Source organism: Halictus rubicundus, chromosome 5 (assembly GCF_050948215.1).
Source record: "Halictus rubicundus isolate RS-2024b chromosome 5, iyHalRubi1_principal, whole genome shotgun sequence".
Classification (NCBI taxonomy): domain Eukaryota; kingdom Metazoa; phylum Arthropoda; class Insecta; order Hymenoptera; family Halictidae; genus Halictus; species Halictus rubicundus.
The window spans coordinates 12193849-12212909 of record NC_135153.1 but is presented as its reverse complement, the minus strand read 5'-3'; the positions used below and the strand labels follow the sequence as shown (position 1 = coordinate 12212909).

General features: G+C 45.0%; 2 protein-coding genes and 1 long non-coding RNA gene across 4 annotated transcripts in view; 2 read left to right on the top strand and 1 right to left on the bottom strand.

Annotated features, from left to right (window-relative positions):
- Positions 1 to 19061, top strand: part of LOC143354397 (uncharacterized) — a 532419-nt gene that overhangs the window by 12322 nt on the left and 501036 nt on the right. The gene's annotated exons all lie outside the window — the stretch shown is intronic.
- LOC143354381 (dipeptidyl peptidase 9) overlaps positions 3733 to 19061 on the top strand; it is a 60156-nt gene continuing 44827 nt past the window's right edge. Inside the window, exons 1-11 of one of the 2 annotated variants that reach the window (XM_076788417.1) lie at positions 3733 to 4116; positions 4225 to 4468; positions 4810 to 4944; positions 5139 to 5301; positions 5385 to 5626; positions 5708 to 6019; positions 6126 to 6412; positions 6482 to 6810; positions 6931 to 7182; positions 7255 to 7527; positions 7588 to 8758. In XM_076788417.1, coding sequence (XP_076644532.1) covers positions 4299 to 4468; positions 4810 to 4944; positions 5139 to 5301; positions 5385 to 5626; positions 5708 to 6019; positions 6126 to 6412; positions 6482 to 6810; positions 6931 to 7182; positions 7255 to 7527; positions 7588 to 7935 — 2511 coding nt within the window. In that variant the 5' untranslated portion in view covers positions 3733 to 4116; positions 4225 to 4298 and the 3' untranslated portion in view covers positions 7936 to 8758. Of the gene's footprint in view, positions 4469 to 4809; positions 4945 to 5138; positions 5302 to 5384; positions 5627 to 5707; positions 6020 to 6125; positions 6413 to 6481; positions 6811 to 6930; positions 7183 to 7254; positions 7528 to 7587; positions 8759 to 19061 lie in introns of those variants that run through there. The other variant, XR_013082323.1, reaches the window with a different exon arrangement.
- Mrpl51 (mitochondrial ribosomal protein L51) lies at positions 8704 to 9504 on the bottom strand. Its single transcript, XM_076788418.1, has 2 exons — positions 9348 to 9504; positions 8704 to 9227 (listed from the first exon to the last, which is right to left on the bottom strand). Exon 2 carries the CDS (start codon positions 9224 to 9226, stop codon positions 8741 to 8743), a length of 486 nt encoding a protein of 161 aa, XP_076644533.1. The 5' UTR covers position 9227; positions 9348 to 9504; the 3' UTR covers positions 8704 to 8740.

The window sequence follows — 19061 nt, the reverse complement described above, 5'->3', positions numbered from 1 at the left end:
GTAGAAAATTGTTGTTTCGTCACTCAGGATCGTGTATCCCGGCAACTTTGCTCGATCGAGAGCGACGTGTGCTGTGCGTTTGAAACATTTAGAAGCGAAAAAGCGAGTCGAGGGAGGGACACGAGGGTGGCGAGACGGTGCGCCGCGCGACCCCTCCGCCTCCGCCAAAATGCACATTCGCAGTAACTCGTTTCAGACTGCTGATAAATAGTTCACCGGTTCGCCGTAGTCGAGACAGGGTCGAGAGAAAAGAAGGGCGAGCCAAGAGACACTCCGCTCGAGTACGCTCCCGTAAAGGACGAGCGACCGGGTAAAGAGATACGGAGCTTGAATCTTTCATGTCCTCGGGCTCCGTCGACTGTTCCCGTGCTTTTCCCGTTATTCTTTCACCGTTTGTTTCCCCGAGCATCGTAGTCGCGGGCGTCTCTTTGCACGCAATTACAGTTTTCCCTTCTTAACGTCGCCTTCTTATCCCCACCATCCCCTCGTGCCTCCAACGGCACTATCCCAGCCGCGAAACGTAACCGAGTCCTTCAGCCAATAGAAAATACCGCCCGCTGCTCTCTAACATCACGGTCTGCTCCCTAAATCAACTTTTGCCGCAAGTATCAACCGGCGAAAGCTTCGAGAAAAAGACGGCCCACTGCTCTCGAGGAAACACGAAGCAGGAAATTAATTAAGAGAAAGTAGAATTAGAACTTCCGAAGCGGTCTGTTTCATTTTGCGTGTTTGTTCTCCCGGAAACGAGGCAAGAGAGTCGCGGATACAGAACGGAATGCCGGCGACCCGGCGGAAGAGCTAGAGCAGACGAAACTAGGACAGCCCAAACGGCCGTTCAACGGTCACATTACGATCCTCGGAGAGAAGTAGCAGACCCAACGTTGTATATTTCTACGATTTCTAGCTATATTTCATTCCCGAGTTTTGCAGTTTCGTTTGAACCATAATTTTGTCCTCTGGGTTGCGATCGGCGCAAAGAAATACTACCAAAAACGCCGGTCGGTAATATGGCAAGTTTGGGAAGCACTGAGTCAGGGGCTCGCGCGCGACGCCTACGTGTAGGCAACCAGCTAGCCACCTGCGACATTTGTCCAGCGGTTGGAAGTTTTAAGGGGCCGCATCGAACGTGGAAGGGAAACGGAGGAAATCGTATCTTCGAGTTAGTGGCGCTCGCGAATGATTTAAAAATAAACTCGGGCCTCCACCCGATGTACAGGATGTTGACAAAGTAACGATCATTCTAGAAATACAAAACGGCGAAGGAAATCAAATTCCAGAAATCTCATCACCGTTGAACGTTTTGGGTGACCTCCTTTGAGACCAATACAGCAACCCCATAGGCATAGCAGATTGTGGCTGGGATATCTGCTGCCTCCATCTGTCAATACTCGCACGTGTTGCCGCCTCTTGACTTCATAACCCAGTCTCGCCGATACCCGATACCCTTACGCCGTCTTCTAGGTCATTGACCGGCAGTGTCCCCTGCCTGTGGGGCTCCTCCATCAGCAGGTTCCTGATGGTGTTTCCGCGTAAGTCCGAGAACTAGGTTTTAGGTGACCCTCTTGTGAAGTAGAACCCGTTGAAATGAAATTAACATCGATCTTCACGCGACGTGGAGAACCAGCCCCAGGTGGCCCTTACATTCTCGACAGCTTTTAACCCGATTGTCTTTCTTGGCTAGCTCTGTACACACCGAAGACCAATTAATCCGAGGCCTCTCCGCGATTGAAGGTTTATCGAGAAGGTGCCTGGCCGAGTTCTTATCGATCTCCGGAAGATGGCCAGGGGAAGAGCAAGGTCACCTACTGGCCATCGAGTGGGGCGCAGATTCCCCATGTTGAAAGGGACTCGAGCAACGTTGTAGCGTTTAATTTCGTTACGTGGATCACGGAAGTTAGCGACGGTCCTGATCGCGGACGTGTCACGCCGACACACGCAGGACACGCGTGTGGCCCGGTCGCAAAGAGTCCGGCTCGCCCCTCGTCTTTCATCCAATGGCCTTGTGCTCACGGTATCGATCACGTGGCCACCTAGTTGATTCTGTACACTCGGTCTGATCCTTCTGTCGACTCCTCGGAACAGGGAGTGTCCCCACGAAATACAAATCGAAACCACCCGTCCCTCGTTTCCTCGTTCCCTTTATTTCCCTGTTTTCCCGCCGTCTCTGTCCACGCCTCTGACCTCGTCGATCAAACCCAGGTGCGTCGAGTTTCGAGTTGCGTGTTCGTCATAGCGCTGCCCCCAGGGGCTAACCGGAGTGCCCCCGGAGCGGAGAGAGCGCTCCTTGGGCCTAGCTGGGCTCTTCAAGAACAATTCAGAGTAGAACGTTGTTGTACGGCTAGGCTACGTGTTCTCGGAGCTAGGCTTTTAGGGGATGTGGAGTCTAGAGTAAGTATACGGACGGAGATTGCTCTGATTGCTCTGTGGGGCATTGCCTGGCTCCGGGAGCAACTCGATCTCCGAAATACAATAAATGTACTGTATGATAGAGAGCTCAGTACACGTGGCTGCTAATTTTAAAGCAATGACTATCCTTACCGAGTAGGTTCTCTTGATGCTCTTCGCAGTGTGCAAATCATACTTTGGAGTTTCCTCGTAGTAACGGAGATGCTTTACGAAGCACGAGGGTACTCGTAAGGAAGAAGCCATGTTTCCGAGTCTGTAATGAACGAGAGTTGCGTTCTCATCTTGCCGATAGTGAAGAAAATAGACTACTTTGTAAACAGGGCGAGTAATTAATAAGATTGTAACGTACTGAGGGAAATATCGCTCGAGAAAATGTTTACGATGCTGCGATGGTTTGCGAACGTTGTTGCGGATAATTTGCCCGTCATTTGTCGGAATTCGTTTGTCTATCGAATCAACAGTGCGATCTATTCAAGGTTCGCAGCAGGTAAGTCGAGGCGGTTAGTTTTGTGCATTTGACTCACCGACGCGAAAACCGTAACAAAAACTCCTCCGTTTGCATAATTCTAGATCCGAATGGAGCGTTGCTCGAGCGACAAAGTGCTCGAACAAATTAACAGGTGAAACCCATTCATAAAAAATGTCGTTAAACATTTGCGACGCTTCCGGTGGACGAATAGGAGACGCGATAGTAAAAAGAAATTATTCAGAGCGGTGTGTAAAGTCGAGGGAGGAGCCTGCCGCAGGATAATATTAAATATTTAACACCTGATTGCACGTGGCCGGTAAAAGCGCGCCTACGACGAATTTAAAGAGGCTCGACTTTCCGTGGAAATTTATTTTTTAAATCATTCCAAGTGTCTGGCTACTGTATATTTAATTCTGGCTGAAATAAACTTCAATTGCCAACGAACGACTCTTGTTGATCGCAAATATTCCTTGTACTTTTTATTGTACAATACGTTTTGATTTTGAATTTGTTTAATTGGTAATACCAGATTAATATCTAGCCTGAAATTCTCTTCGATATGATACCTCGCACGATGCCTTTAGACTTCAAATTTCATATTTCGATTCCAACGCATACACTCTGGAGGACGTATTTGCGTAACACCTAAACTCGATTAACAATAATTAAGGTATTCAATGCAACTTGGATCCTTCCATAATGAACAGTAACGAATCATTAATCATCGAGGAGAAATCAGAATTTAACGCTCCCAGATTGTTAAATTAATCGACAGTAAAGTTTCACCGATTTCCGGTGAGAACCACTGCCGCATAAAATTCGCAAAACCGCGACCGACAATCCGTGACAATGTTGCGGACGAGAAAAAATTGCAGGGATGATGCGGCAGGGTCTCACGGTTATTTTGATCGTCACCTTCTGTTAGGGTGCGACGATAATCGTGAAGGTGAACGACTAAAAAGGGAAAGTTCGATATCATATCAGAGCTAGGAACGACGTCGTATTCGCACGTGTTGCCTCCTCGCGACAATAGCAGAGGATCGTCAACGTCGTCTTTCAAACGTTGCCAACAAAAAACCGTGGTTGTCACGGTGGCCAGCTTTCTGACAGGTTGTCAAGCAGTTTTGGCAGCGAGCGAGCCGAAAACGGATCCGGGATAGTCGGGCTCGCGAATTCGTGAAATTAATGTCGCGGTCCGACGAGAGAAGGGAGAGGCTGACAGTCCGGGGGAGAAGGTGAAAGTGAGAACCGTCCGAAGCGGGCATAACCTAAAAATAAAGCTGTACGAGCGTACGGTCGGTGAATAGCAGATTTCGCGGCTTGTCGCGACCACCGTCTATCGGTTCTAGGTGAACGTCTGACATGATCGTGGTTGTCTCGCTGTTGCCCTTTTAACGAATGACTTCTGGGGAACGGACGAAGTATGGAGACATGCAACGAAGGGGGCGACCGGACCCCGTCTGTCACTGCGATTAACCGAAATACTTGGTCGGATCTCAGAGGCGTCGTCAGCGACCTACGCAGAAAACTTTCCGGGATCTCCGCCGTTTCCGTGCCCGGATGCATCACATTTCGATCTCTACCCGATGGACGGTAAGGAAATTCCTCTGGTTCTAACCTAACCTCGAATCTTCTCAAACCTGATATCCTGTTGGCCAAATGTTTACTGCGTCCGTGTACGAGATATCCTTAGGCTTCGACCAGACTGAAGAGAATTGTTCGCGCGAGCATACTAGCGCATTTGAATAAGGCCTTTGATGTATCTCCTCCGAAGCAAACACTCTTCGCTGTTTGTTGATGTGTTCTCTTCTTGCTGTTCGCAAAACTGTCCACAGTGTCGGTGAACATATTTGGCAAACTGCTTGTGAACAGCTGTCTTCACGTGGCCTTATGTTGTATCCGTATTGCAGTACAAATGTTTCCATATTTTTCAGGACCAGGATATACTTCCTGAGCAGCCTCAACAACAGATGGGAGACCACTCTGCTATATGTGGACATCGCTCACTTTGATCTTGCCAACGGGTACCTCCTTCATTGGCAGCCTGTGATAGAAGCTAATTTTCAAACGTAATACTGTTATTCTTTACGAGTAGAGCAGCGACTTCTCTATAGCGAAATCTCTGTAGAAATATTCCATACATTTGAGTCTACAGGATTCCTCTATAGTTTGGTTTTCATAGGACTTCACTATAGAACTTCTCTATAGTTTCGTCTCTGTAGGAGTTCGCTACAGTCTTACGAATCTGTTTTCCTGATTGCAGTGTGTCAAGCACCAAAATCTTGTCGAGGGAGGAGCAGTTGCTATGGGAGAGGAAAAGATTAGTCACATGTGGCATTACCAGTTATGAAATTCATCCGGAGAGTGGGAAACTTGTTTTTCCAGCTGCTAGTAGCCTTTACCAATGTATAGACACAGGATTCATGGTATTCCTCTGTGTTCCTACCATAGAATAAACTGTAGCTTGTAATTGAGATTGGAAATAATGGGCAATGTTTTTAAATGGTAGGCTGGGCCGCTCTTCCCATCAGAAATTCGGGCGGCTACGTCCGGCGCAAAACTGTGCCCGCAAATTTGCCCATGGAACAATGCACTGATCGCTCACACATGCTCTGGAGACCTGTATCTGTCGCACAGCATCACGGGTTCCTCCTTGAGACTGACTCACGCGAGAAAAGGTGGAAGAAATTTAACAGATGACCCTCTTACAGCGGGTACACCGTCTTATGTGATGCAAGAAGAGTTTGCTAGGTCTGTAGGAATATAGTGGGATCTCAGCTGTAGCATGTAGGGGAAATATTTTCTTGATGTGCACTGTGTGGATTTATGCAGGTACACCGGTTATTGGTGGCAGCCGAAGTCCAACGACGGCATTTATAGAATAGTCTACGAGGAGGTCGACGAGAGCGACGTAAAAATATTTTGTTTCCCGTCGCCGGCGAACTCCGAGGAGATCGATGAATTTAGGTTTCCTAGAGCCGGCACGCCGAACGCGAAGAGCAACCTGAAGATGGTGCAGTTTCGATTAACCGAAACGCTGCAGATAGTCAACATCGATATCCTGGAGCTCCAGTACCCACTGCACATCATGTTTCCCTGGATGGAATACATGGTCAGAGTGGGTTGGACTCCTGATGCTCAATAGTAAGTGAAAACGTACACCCTTTGTTCCATATCATGGTGCGGAGGGTGTATTTCGCTTTTCCTGTACGCAAACGGCGACGAAATATAACTTTTTGTACACGTTTAGCGTCTGGGTCCAGCTGTTGGACAGAAAACAGCAAAGGCTCGAATTAGTTCTGCTGTCGATAGATAATTTTTCGGAACCACCACCGAATGTATATAATTGGGAGAATCAATTTACACCGTCGTCGGCGAGCGTTCAAGTGATATACTCGGAACAGAGCTCGACTTGGATCAATCTGAACGATCTTCTCTATTTCCTGCCGTCCGACAACGCGTCGGAGGTAAAGTTCCTCTGGGGTAGCGAGGAATCCGACTATCGACACTTGTATCTCATAACGTCTCGAATATCAGGTGAAACATCGGCGAATACCGTTTCGCGTGGCTGACATTTCGAGTAATCGTGGCTGTTTTTATTGGAAGGCATAAACAATGAGGTGGAGGAGCCGTTAGACAGAATGGACAGTGTCTTCTTGCAACCCAGAGTCACGTCCAAAGTTGCGTTGACTCAAGGAGAGTGGGAGGTGTTAGGCAGGAAATTATGGGTGGACGAAGCCAACTCCATTGTATATTTTCGTGGCTTACGCGAAGGTCCATTGGAGCAGCATGTTTATGCTGTCTCCTTGAATCGGCCATTGGAGATAAGACTGCTCACGAGACCGGGTTACAGTTACAACAGTATATATTTCAATAAGGAATGCACGATGTTAGTCACTGTGTACAGCTCGACCAAGACATTACCCACCTGTCAGGTACGGCATCTCGATCAAGGGCTAACAGACCTGGGAAGGTGTTCAGCCTTTTTATTTTTCATAATGTAAAAAAGAAAAATTCTCAATCGAGAACAATTAATCTCAGGACAATTTTTATAGGTATTTAGAATAACGCAAAAAGATTGGACGGTGGACAACATCTGCCTGACTCCTGTCGGATACTTGCTCGAACCGTCAGCTCCCGAATCCGACTTGTTCACTCCAGAGATTTTCACGCATAAGATATCGTCTGGCGACACGATATATTCTATGATATTTAAGCCGCATAATTTCCAACAGGGCGTCAGGTATCCTACGATAGTGAACGTGTACGGCGGTCCTGAAGTGCAATTAGTATCGAACACGTTTAAGGTCAGCATCACGGGACTAGGAAAAGTAGCGGTTTAACTCGTGCTAATTTATCGGAGTTTATTATTTTTTCAGGGGATGAGGCATTTGAGGATGCACATGCTAGCCGCTCAAGGCTACTGCGTGATATTGATTGATAATCGTGGTTCCCATCACAGAGGTTTAGTGTTCGAGAGTCATCTGCAACATAGATTGGGAACGGTCGAGTTGAGCGATCAAGTCGAAATGTTGAAGTGGCTGGCGGATACAACTGGTTACATCGATTTAGATCGCGTGGCTCTGCATGGGTGGTCTTATGGAGGATATTTGAGCCTGATGGGCTTGATACAGTACCCTGAAATATTCAAGGTATTTGATCCTGGTCTCGGAAGTGTTTGAATAAATATTAAACGTTTTGTAAATTTGCAGTTGGCGATCGCTGGCGCTCCGGTTACTTCCTGGAACTTTTACGATACCGGCTACACCGAACGTTATATGGATTTGCCGCAGAACAATCCTCATGGCTACATCACTAGCTCAATCTTAACGTACGTGGACAAATTCCCTGACGAAGAGAATCGGTTGCTGATCATTCACGGACTTATCGACGAAAACGTGCATTTCTTTCACACGAGTCAGCTGATCGACGCCCTCGTCAAGTCCGGGAAACCGTATCAACTCCAAGTTTACCCGAACGAAAGGCACAGCCTTCGAAGTTTAGACGCCAGTAAACACTACGAGACTACGTTATTATTTTTCTTACAAAATCATTTGTGAATCCATTTGTTCCCGATCGGATATAAAGCGATAATGCATTGGTTAGAACAGGATTTTAACAGGTTAAGTGTGACTGCCATTACGTTATGTACATATATTAAAGAAATTGGAAATTGTTCGTCGTGACCTTGAGCCTCGCGACGAGATTGCCTAAAAAAAAAACACACTCAATATCTATCTCTCGGATGCTATTATAATTTTACTAGATGAAAAATATAACAAAAATTTCAGAACGTATACACGAAGAGATTTTTATCAGTTAATATTAGTGGTAGAGAACGAGAGGAAACAATTTTTTGTCAGCATGTATTTGACCGTAACAGCGGATCGCATAACTTAGCAAACACAATCGTGCAGCCGTTTTAACGAAATACCGTAGAGCTTTACAACGATGAGATTGAATGTTACTTTTTTAAGAAATGGACAATACTCTTAACTCCTCTGTACATATATACATATATGCGTCCTTAGAACAGCATACATTTTTCTAGAATTGTCCTCTAACTGTACTTACAAGGTATACATAATATTCGCTAGAAATATATCTGACTTTTTGGCTGTCACTATTTTATGTTTGACTACTTGTGTACATACGCGCGAGCAATCATTCACATTTTTACAATAAACATTAATTGAAAACTATTCGAATACATAGTGTATACCCAAATTCATTGTTTTGTATTCAATTAGGATTTATCGTTGTTACGAGAACCTGGGATATTAACTGCATAAAAGATTAATGGGCATGAATCGAGAATTATTTCAATGTACAATTATAATTCATATTTTATTACTCAAATATACATTACTGTTTACTAGCAAACGTTCTCGTTTTTCTATTTAAGTATTTGTACAGATAACGCATTCTCTTCTGCATCTCCTTCCATTTTGTCGGCCTGGCTATTGGAAATATTCCTCTCTTCCACATTTTCTGCTTCCGTATCAACACTTGATACTCGTTCCCGGTTACGCCTCTTAGCCAGGATGGTACATTGTACAGGATTCTGGTAGGATGGAGATTATCGTTCCCTAAAATGTCTATGTAATCGTTTTGACCAAACAACGCTTTCTTCTCGCTCCAATTGTCCTTTGGTCTGTAAATGGGCATAGGCAATCTATGGTTGCTATTGCGAGGCAAAAGCCCCCTCATATCTATAGGATCCTCGTAACCATATCGACGGATAAGACGGCCTTTTGCTACTTTGTCCGCGAAGTGGCGAAATCGCACCGGTGTTACTTGCGGAGTCCATACGCTGACGGCCGTTCGTATTGTATTCATGAACCACGACATGCTAAACAATTGCAACAATTAATTTCAATTTGAGACGAGCTCGTTCGAGAACATAACCATACTTTCGTACGATACTTAAATAACAATCAACAGCAAAGTAAAAAAAACATGTTTAACTTACATTACACAGTGGATGAATAAGTAGATTTGCGAGCTTCGAAAAGTATCGTTCAGAATTGGACTACTTATTCAAACTTTTTATAACATGTTTCCTAGATATAAGGTATCTTCACAACAACAACAGAAGAAATCCAATCGCCCAATTGCAGGTTAGCCTGAGTTAGCCTGCTTCATGCTGTTTAAACACAATCTGATAAACTTTGATATCGAGCGGTATGAAAAAATTGTAATAATCATCTTACGCAGAATTGTGGAGAAAAATATTCCATGCGATTTGTTGATATTTATTATTATTGTAATATAATTGAATGCACCTATGACGTCATTCGTAGCGCATTGTACAAAGAAAGTTTTCGGAAGCAATTTATTTGCGTGAAGCAAAGTATGCAAACGATATCTTCAAAATTGCAGAAAAAATCAACTTCCTCGTAGAAGTAGTTATTCGCAATTAATTTATTTTAATTGCGACTACAGTTAATTTTTGCCGCTTTCGCCACAAGATTCAATGCTAGTTCCAGCAAGAATTATCTGCTTCCCAAAGACTTCCGCTGAAATCTCAAAATAGCGCCATTGGACGTAGTGGCGAAATGCTGAAACTGATAGCCAAACGTTATCGACAGTGAATACTTGTCTACACTCTATTAAAAAAATTTCCGAGATGATGTTACCACAGACGAGGTATACGAGTAGACCAATCACCATATGGGCCCCATATCTAGAGTCTAGAGCGTGAGACAAAAAAATACATTGGGTGATTGGTCTACTACTGTACCTCGTCTGTGATCAGAGACGATCCAAAGCTCTCTCTCGATAAAAAAAAAAAAACAGAAAAACAATTCTCGATATTTAGCAGAATTGACACGTAGCGCCACCTGGGTAAATGAGTCGAATTAAAATTTGGCTAACAGTTTGAGCGTTTTGCCACTACGTCCTTCGGCGCTGTGCGGAGGCTCTTACAAAGCAGATGCATCTTGCCGGAATTAGCATTGTATATTATGGGGAAAGCGGCAAGAATAACCTGCGGCTGGAAGAAATATTGAATATCAACAGTATGTTTAACAATAAATAAACCTGCGTGTACGATATGAATGTAGAAAATTCTTCTGAACCATTCTGTTCCCTCAGAATACTCTCTCAATCCTTGAATTGTCACATTTCGATGGTTTTCTAGGTATGCATTTTCCTTATAGGGGTGGTTTGCTTCGAGCCTTTCACCGCTAGATGGTTATAGTATTTCTATTCTTCGTTGGGTGGGTTACTTTTTCGAAAATAGCAATAATTAGCCACTAGTACGGTAATTTATAGCATGGGTGTTACGCGCTAAATTATTACCACTATTTTAAGACTGAAATCACTGGTTTAGAGTCACTGACTGTTCTCTTTGAGATAAGAGTCTATATGAGATACTTTATTAATTTCCTTGACGAAGTTCTCTGTTTATTTCGACTTCGATGAAGCACATGTATCTGTACATTAGAGCCTACACCCATGTTTAACACCTCTAAATGTTCTTTGAACCGTTATGATCCTATTCTTACACAATTTAAATGTAATGTTACAATGAAATGTAATGAATTTAAACGTTATCTCCCATCGCTTGTAGACCGGGATGTTACCAAGTTCTATCGTCAAGGTACCAATACGCAATTCTCAATGAGTAAAAATGAAATTGGAAAGAATTTCTAATCAACGAGAGTACACGAAACAACAGAGATCGGGAAGGAGCCAGTCAACAATTAACCAACAGCGCGGCCGATCGATTGCGACGATGTTAACAGTCCTACCGTAGATTAGGAAGATTAGAAACGTTGTTCTCGTGTTTGGCGCGGCTGGGAATGCAAGCGCGTTCCCATTCGAATATTAAAATGATCCGGGCATTACTTTAATAAACCTGTCCTCTTTGTCCCCTTCGTCCCGGGCAGCTTCTCTCCCGTGACTGTTCCCGAGAAGAGTTTCGGCGCAGCCAGTCGCAGATGTCACTGTACCCCTAATGAGCGCGCTATTTTTCACCAGTACTTTTATCCCGTTTATTGGCTGCCCGTTTCACAAACTGTCAGCCGGATATTAATCATTCCGCTGTTACGACTCTGCCTTTATTTCTTCCAAGGATAAAGAATGAAAAGGAACGGGGCCCGGGGGCGGGCGGCAAGGGGATATCCGGCTACGAAAACCCGTATTCCTTCGTTAGCACCGGGGAAACGGCTCTAACACGATTTCGTCGTCGTCGCAAGCAATCTTTCAACCGAGATACCGAATTAAGAACAACAACCACGGGGGACGATCGTTTTCGTCGCGGGGCGCGAGGACCATCGAATTTTGATAAAAGACATACAGAGCTTAGAGACAGTCAAAACGATAAAAATTGAAGACCTTATCATAAAAATCTGGTAGCTCTATTCATAAATATAACAGTACTTGTTGAAGCTCTATATGCTTTTGTACCGATTGAAGGACGCACAAAATCTAGACGATCGAATGAAATATTCGTTGAAGTAATTTCGTTTGCCGGTTGTAACCAACGTAACTCAGACGTTCTCTATATTTTTATGCAGTGTCGATTGTTGAGCGTTTCGATCAGACAGCTTCGAAAAGGGCCCGGTGTTCGTAGATTCGCGATAAGGTAGAGTGACTACATTACCGTCAAAAAATGGTTTTACGTGCCTCAAGTTTTCGTCCTTATATGACAATAGAAGTAGGCCAAAAATCGACGATGCGCATGCCGTGGAATCCAAGCATTTTTATGCCATTGGATGAGTTTTCTGGATGAAATCGAGAGTAGCGCGCGCTAGAAAATATCTCCAGCTACGAATTCAGCTATATTTTGTCTTGATTCTCTGCGAAATAAAGCGAAAAACTTGAAGCACGTTTCTGGCGTCAGAATTCATAATATCGATAATACAGGGCAAAAAAAATGTGACAAGTTTAGTCAGAGACTTAAGACCCGTCGGATCAAGACCAAGACGGATGTTTATTCTGTGTCCGAAGGCTGTGAATGGAAATTATACAGCAGTTACCGACCTGCTGACTCTGAAGAAGTCACGTGACCATCCCGGGCCCTTAACCGGTGGTAGCGTCAGGTTCTAATTCAATTTGCGCCGATTAGTTCGAAATGCTAGCGGCGAGTGAAATATTCGTGGAAGTAGTTTCGTTAGCCGGTTGTAGCCGGTGGGAATGTATCTCTGTCAATCGTTCGGACAGCCGAAACAGCGGCGATATTAGAATTTTAGCGATTTATAGGTTCGTTACGGATTCCGTTCCAAGGGAAACGGTCGGCGCGCGGCGTCGGTGACACGGGGGACAGACAGTCGAACGAATGGCCATAACGCGTTCTTCGTCGGAATATAAAAATCGAAGGGGAGAGAAAGAGAGAGAGAGAGAGAGAGAGATAGAGAGGTGCAGGGCCCCTGATGGATCAGGATTTATCCGAGGACAGATCGACGGGAAGATAGTTGGCCAATGAAAACGATCGCGCTCGCGCGTGCACACGTACTATCGGAGGGGGCACGCGAGCCAGCCTCTGCTCGCGCTCGCGCTCTTCTTTCGTTTTCCCGTCGATCCCATAAAAGTCCCAATAATAATTTCTGATGTTTTCCGATGCAACACGTTTGATTTAGTGTCGGACATTTTGTGATCGCGTATCTGCCTCGTAAATCTCTCCGCGGTGGCGCCACTGCATAAAAATATCAAACGTCGATGTGTCCCGCGTTCAACCCCAATCCCGCGTAAAATATTGCCCGTGATTCCGCGCGACGGAAATAGCCTTTCATTCCGGCTGCCTGATAATTCCAGAATTTCGCGATTTATACCCGGAAAGGTTATAAAAGATACGGGCCGATTGCGTTGTTATTATTAATTGCTGCGCGCCGCACGATAAAGTGGAACCGTTTAGTTTTTCTCTCTTTCTCTCTCTCTCTCTCTCTCTCTCTCTCTTCATCTCTCGCTCTTTTTTTTCGTTGCTTTGCTTTCTGGGAGGGGGGAGGGGAAAAAATACTCGCGCGCATACACCATAGGGGGGAAAAACCGGAAAAACAAAACACCCCTCAAACGAATATCGGAGGACCAGACCGGAGCGGAATATACGGTAAGATTATTCGGTCAGATTAATCGGTATTCAAATTGAAAACGTGCGCCCTCTGCACCCCCTCTCTCTCTCTCTCTCTCTTTCTCTCTCTCTCTTACGCACACCATTGGTGCGCGCACTTTCCGGAGAAGACGGAAAAATAAAAAAGTCACAGCGTCGCGGCCATCAACGTCTCTATCGCGTATACTAATTGCGCTGCGACTCACTGATTTCAGTATTTGCTTCCTGTCGTTTCGTGATTGATCGGATCGTACGGCCCGATAAACAATCGGACAGCTCCCGTTATTGCGGATTTATGTTCCTTTTTTCTCCACCCCCCGGTTCAATTATTTCGCGTACGCCCTCCCCCCCCAGCGGCGCCTTTTTTTCACTCCGGACAGAATTAAATGTTCATTTTTAAGTTAATTGGACGCGAACACGCGCGGCGTCGCGATCGAGACCACGCGACGCCGCGCCGGCCGTTCTCCGATGTTAATTTCCGGGCGAAATTATATTCCATGAAATGACGACAGATATCACGCGTTTCCCGGAATTGCGAACCTTTTTCCGGAAATATCAACCGGATCTTCTGTTTGCGATCGGACGATTCCCGGGCTCCATGAAGTACGAATTAATGTTATCATTTTTTAATGAGGGTGAATTTGCGTCGAGCAGCCATCGTTTAACACTTTGAGCACCGTGTAGATACATATTTTAGAAATAACAGGGGGCAATTATTCGTCCAAAATCGCCTACAGTATGCAAATTTTTATTCATCTTATTTTCTGTTCCATTTAAAGAAATACTACTCTGTATTGTAACTGTTCCTGAGTGCTCTATAATTGTTAATAACGAATGCAACGTAAATCAGGAGAATAAGTAACTACTGGTAAAAAAGTCAATGCCTGAATTTTTGCACCAACGTATGCAGAGTACCAACGATTACGGCCCGCAAAATGCAAGAAGGTTGAAAGAGTACTCGCAGAGTGCCGAAAGAGTATCCCGCACAACTTCTCCATTTTTATTTCACTGAATAAATTACTTTGATTTCACAGTTTTTGCGAGGATGTTGTCAATTATCCCCAAGGGTCTAGGGACCATTAGGGAACCGAGAACCGTAAAATCGGTTCAAGATCGATTCGACTCGCGTGTATCGGTTTCGTGTTCGACCAATGAGTTTGCCAGCCGCGCGACGTCACCAGGACGATTGCGCGAACGATAAGCAACGATGTTAATAAATAGTGTAGCACCGGGATCGGCGCAAATAGGGAATCGGCGAGCAGAGACCCCTATGGTTGCTCGGATCAGGGGTCGCGCGTGAAAACGGGGCGCTGCGTGTGCACTAATCACGGTGGAAAGGGTGCCGTGAGTTATGACTGCTCTATGATATCGATGCATCAATTTGACTAAACGAAGGATTAATTTAATAACAAGTCAGCAGACGAGTAGTCGGATGATAAATAGAGGAGGGAGGAACGGCAAACGATGCTTAGGGGGTGGAGGGTGCGAACCCACCCCAGACCACTCTCCTCTGTGTCTCGTGTTCCTTTCTTTTCGCGTTCGATTCAGTCGACCACTTCTGGCGAACATAATCTTTCGACTTTTTAAATGCGAATTCCGCTAGCCTACCCTCGGAATCCTTTTCGGTTTGATTTATTTTTCAAGTATCTGACTCTATTCTTCGATTCCCTGTAGCTTGAATTTTTGTTGCGAAATTATATGTGACTTGAAAACAGAATATCATTCTCTGCATACAAGTTAACAATCGATTCACAGTGTCGACAAAAATTGAAATTACTCCGGCGAGCGAAATAAGAATTAACACCAGGTTTACGGGACCTGTTAAAATGACGGATTCTATTATTTTTAATTTACGATTATTGAGATTGTAATGAAAGCAACCATGAGGAGTTACTCAACGAATTTATTTCTTTGGGTGTTTCTTTCTTCATTCTCTTTTATCGTTTAAAAACCGACGAATAATTTGGATAGACACATTATATTTGTAAAATAATGTAAAACGGTCACTCTTTACGGAACCCTGTAAACCTAGTGTTAACGGGGTTGGGATGTACAATTATTATAAAGCAGTATTCGTGGGGAATGATTGAGTAAATATCGGCAATAGAGCGTGTATTACAAATTATGGTTGGATAATTATTGGGCCGGGTCCAATTATATTTTCGTCCCAGAATTTTCAAACAAGCGATACAAAAAATACAATGGGAATGCGAATAGGAGACTAGAAATGTTTGAAGTGGGCCATTGTGCTCTTAGCTCAAAGATTTCAGGAATTCATTCGGAAAGGAATGGAATCATAGTCGTCGGTTCGCAAACTTCGTTGACTGGAATAAAAATGATTGGAATTTCTTGAAGAAATACTTTTCGAAATTGCAGCGCTGCGGATAAAAATTGCAACGGCAGACAGCGTATAATATCAAAGATCCCCTCTCTCTTTCTCTCTCTGTGTTCTTCTCTCTCTCTCCCTCCCTCCGAGCGGTTGCGTGAAGCGGATACGGAGCCAAGGTCGTTCAATTTGCGAAACTGATGCAGTAAGTTAAGGGCGGTTAGGGTGTCCCAGGACAGGGGGAAAATCCCCTAGTTACACCCGTAACAAAGTCAGCCGCTGCTTCAATATTGTCGTAATCGCCGTTATTATTGTACTGTCAATCATCCGTTATACCGCCGGAATATTCCCGAATGAAATTATTCGGACGATCCGCTGGCGATTCGTCCAGGAGGCGCGTCATCTGGCGCGGTTGTTTCCAACTTATCATTTCTCCAGATAACAAATCACCCCTCTCCATATCCTCGGAAATATTTTCTCGAACCAAATTCGCCTGGAGCTCGGCGATTTTTGCGAAGGGTTAATAAAAACGCATGGAAACAGTCAATTGTAATATATCTTGCCGAGATACGCAATTGAACATCAAAATTTTCCCCGCATCGATTATCAACTATCAGTATAAGAGAAATAGAAATAAAAATACCGAGGAAGCTTTCGCGGCACAGAATTCACGCGGACGCCTCGAAAATTGCCAACGCGTGGTCTATTTTTCGGCAAAAAGGAAACCGCTCAAAATTCGTGGCGGATTTTTCGGCGGGGATCAACGAAGATCCTCGAGGAGCACGGACGATTTTCCGAGTGGCAAACGGTTTGCGATTCTCGCGTGGTTTCCGGCCGTCCCCGCAGGTTCCACGAGTGTCGTTCACCCTTGTTCCATTCTCGCCGATTTAATCCCGGGTTCAGCACTCGATTTGATACGTTACACAGCGGTTTGTATGCCCTAACTCGCCTTACTCAACACGGTACACCCTGTTCGTATTACTGCTCCTAGGATCCGCCCCACGCCGGATCGCTTCATTTTGTTTCACCCTCGCTCCTCTCATTATCTCGTGCACCCTTACGGCGTCTCCTATTCTCTCTCTCTCTTTCCTTACCAACCCTCTCTCTCCCTTTCTCTCTCTTTCCCTTAGAACCTCTCTTTCCCCGACAATCGGACGTCTTGCTCGTTTCTCGCGCTCGGATTCGAACCGTAGCCCGCCTCCACCCTCGAATCCCCATTTTTCTCTTCGTCTCGTTCCTTGCCGGGCTCTCGCTATCGCGCTTAATGCTCCCCGGGATATCCGGACGTCTCACCCCCTCCCCCTCGCGGGGGTGTTCATCCCTCTTGCCTGTTACAGAGGAGGAAACGAGACAACCGGCTCGCCGCCCGCCTCGCACCCCGCTCTCGCATTTAAATTAGATTAGATAAGTTAATCAATGCGGTGTTCGAAGTAAAATCCGGGGATTTCGCCTCGTCAGGCCGGTTACCGAACAAGAGAAATTATTGGCCTGGGATAGGGATCGGGATCGCGATCGCTCGATCTCGAAATCGCTCGAAACCAGCCGCAAACTGGGGTTCGAAACGGGACGCCAACGCCGATATAGCCGCCACCAAGGTTTTACCTTCGCGCGTGCCACCGAGCGAATCGTTCGCAGCGATACCGATCCCTGTCCCCTAACAGCGTGACTTGACAGTCTTTCCGCGGGATTCTGCGACCATTTTTCATCCGGAAGTCGCTCGTGTTGAAGCGCGAACGCGTGTTCACTGATTATTATCAGGATTCTCCGAAAGATCGCCGGTTTTCTTCGGTTTTGTAACGATTTATATTATGCTGTCTCATTTAGGCGCGACTTCCCGAATACGGGACCGTCTTTTCTTTGATAAAAGCGGGGAAAAAATTTTGAACACGATTTAAATGGTGTTGACCCTCCGTATGCTATGCCGGGGTCATTCGTGACCCGTCGCGGCGGGGATAGACGCGAGCGACAGTTAATGTGTACAATTTTATTCCGATACAAGAAAATCGCTTTCCCCACTTCTTCTTCTTCATCGGAAATACGACGAAGGCCGATCCCATCGCCTTATAACGAAGGAAAATTGTAGTGAAATATCGGTGCGGGTCAGAAATGACTCCGGCATAGGCCTAGGTCTGTTTATCAGGCGTTTAGTTGTACGATTGAAATTCTTATCAACTTGAAAGTAGAAATGAAACTTGTTCAAATGTTGGGGGTAATTTTGCTACAATTTTTCCATCTATCTACAGTGTTTACTCTATATATGTCCCGGATGCCTAGCCGATGAAAGTCCCAGAACTATCCATCGGTATTTCCTGGTCGATATATGTCTTTGGCTAGACCCGAGTTTTGGACATATATCGAATAGACACTGTACAGATACATCATTTCAATAACAAGGTACTTTGAACTCGTGTTTCGTCGAGTTCATAATGGGATCAGATCCAAGTAGAACATAGATTTATCATTTAAAAATGAACACTATTTCTAAAATCACAAACATTTTATTAATATAATCAACACTAAACCTGCCACCGCCGCGCCGGTCAAAACGACTGGTTTCAGATTGTTTGTTTTGCAATTACTGAAATTATGAGATGCTTTCATAGGAAAAGATTAAATACATATATTTAGTAGAGCATGTATTCTAATTCGCACAAAATTCACATAAAATCAATCTCGTCATTTCTGTAAGACCACATGTATCAGTAACTTTTACGGCTCTGTAGGTTTAGTGTTAAAATAGCAGTTTTAAAATCGCTGGGGTTAATTTGCCCCGTCTTGCTAGCGGAGGGTTGAAGAGGCTAACAAGCTTCTTGTTAAATTAGGCTCTTTCCCAGCGCAACTGTTCCACTACTAGGCACGCGTCCCCAGTTTCGCATTTGTACATTATATTTTGTGTGTACCGTTCTTCCGGGTTATGTTCAACATAATGAATCAAGGAACAGAAAGTCCGTTTCAGTGATTCTCACAACTCTGAGGATCTAGAGGTCGAGCGGTTTCAAAAGAATCGTGATCCAGGAAGAGGATCCTAGTTTGGGGGATCGCGCGGGTCGAATTGATCCCCCTTAATTAGCAGCGTGGTACGTCGGCGCGTGTTCCTTGACGGTTACATTCACGAGATGTTAATGGATCGCGTGGATTAATGGGACGCGACAGGCGCGAACGGTGAACGTCGAGTGAGAGAGAGAAAGAGAGAGAGAGAGAGAGAGAGAGAGAGAGAGGGAGGTACGGGGATATGTGCAGCAAAGCATAGGATTGCAGAGAGGGGGGTGGGAGAGGGTGCGTTTAACGCGAGTACGACGGTTCTCGGT

What these genes read in the sequence shown, in the direction of transcription:
- Mrpl51 (XM_076788418.1), bottom strand. Translation starts at nt 9,226, where the DNA reads ATGTCGTGGTTCATGAATACAATACGAACGGCCGTCAGCGTATGGACT.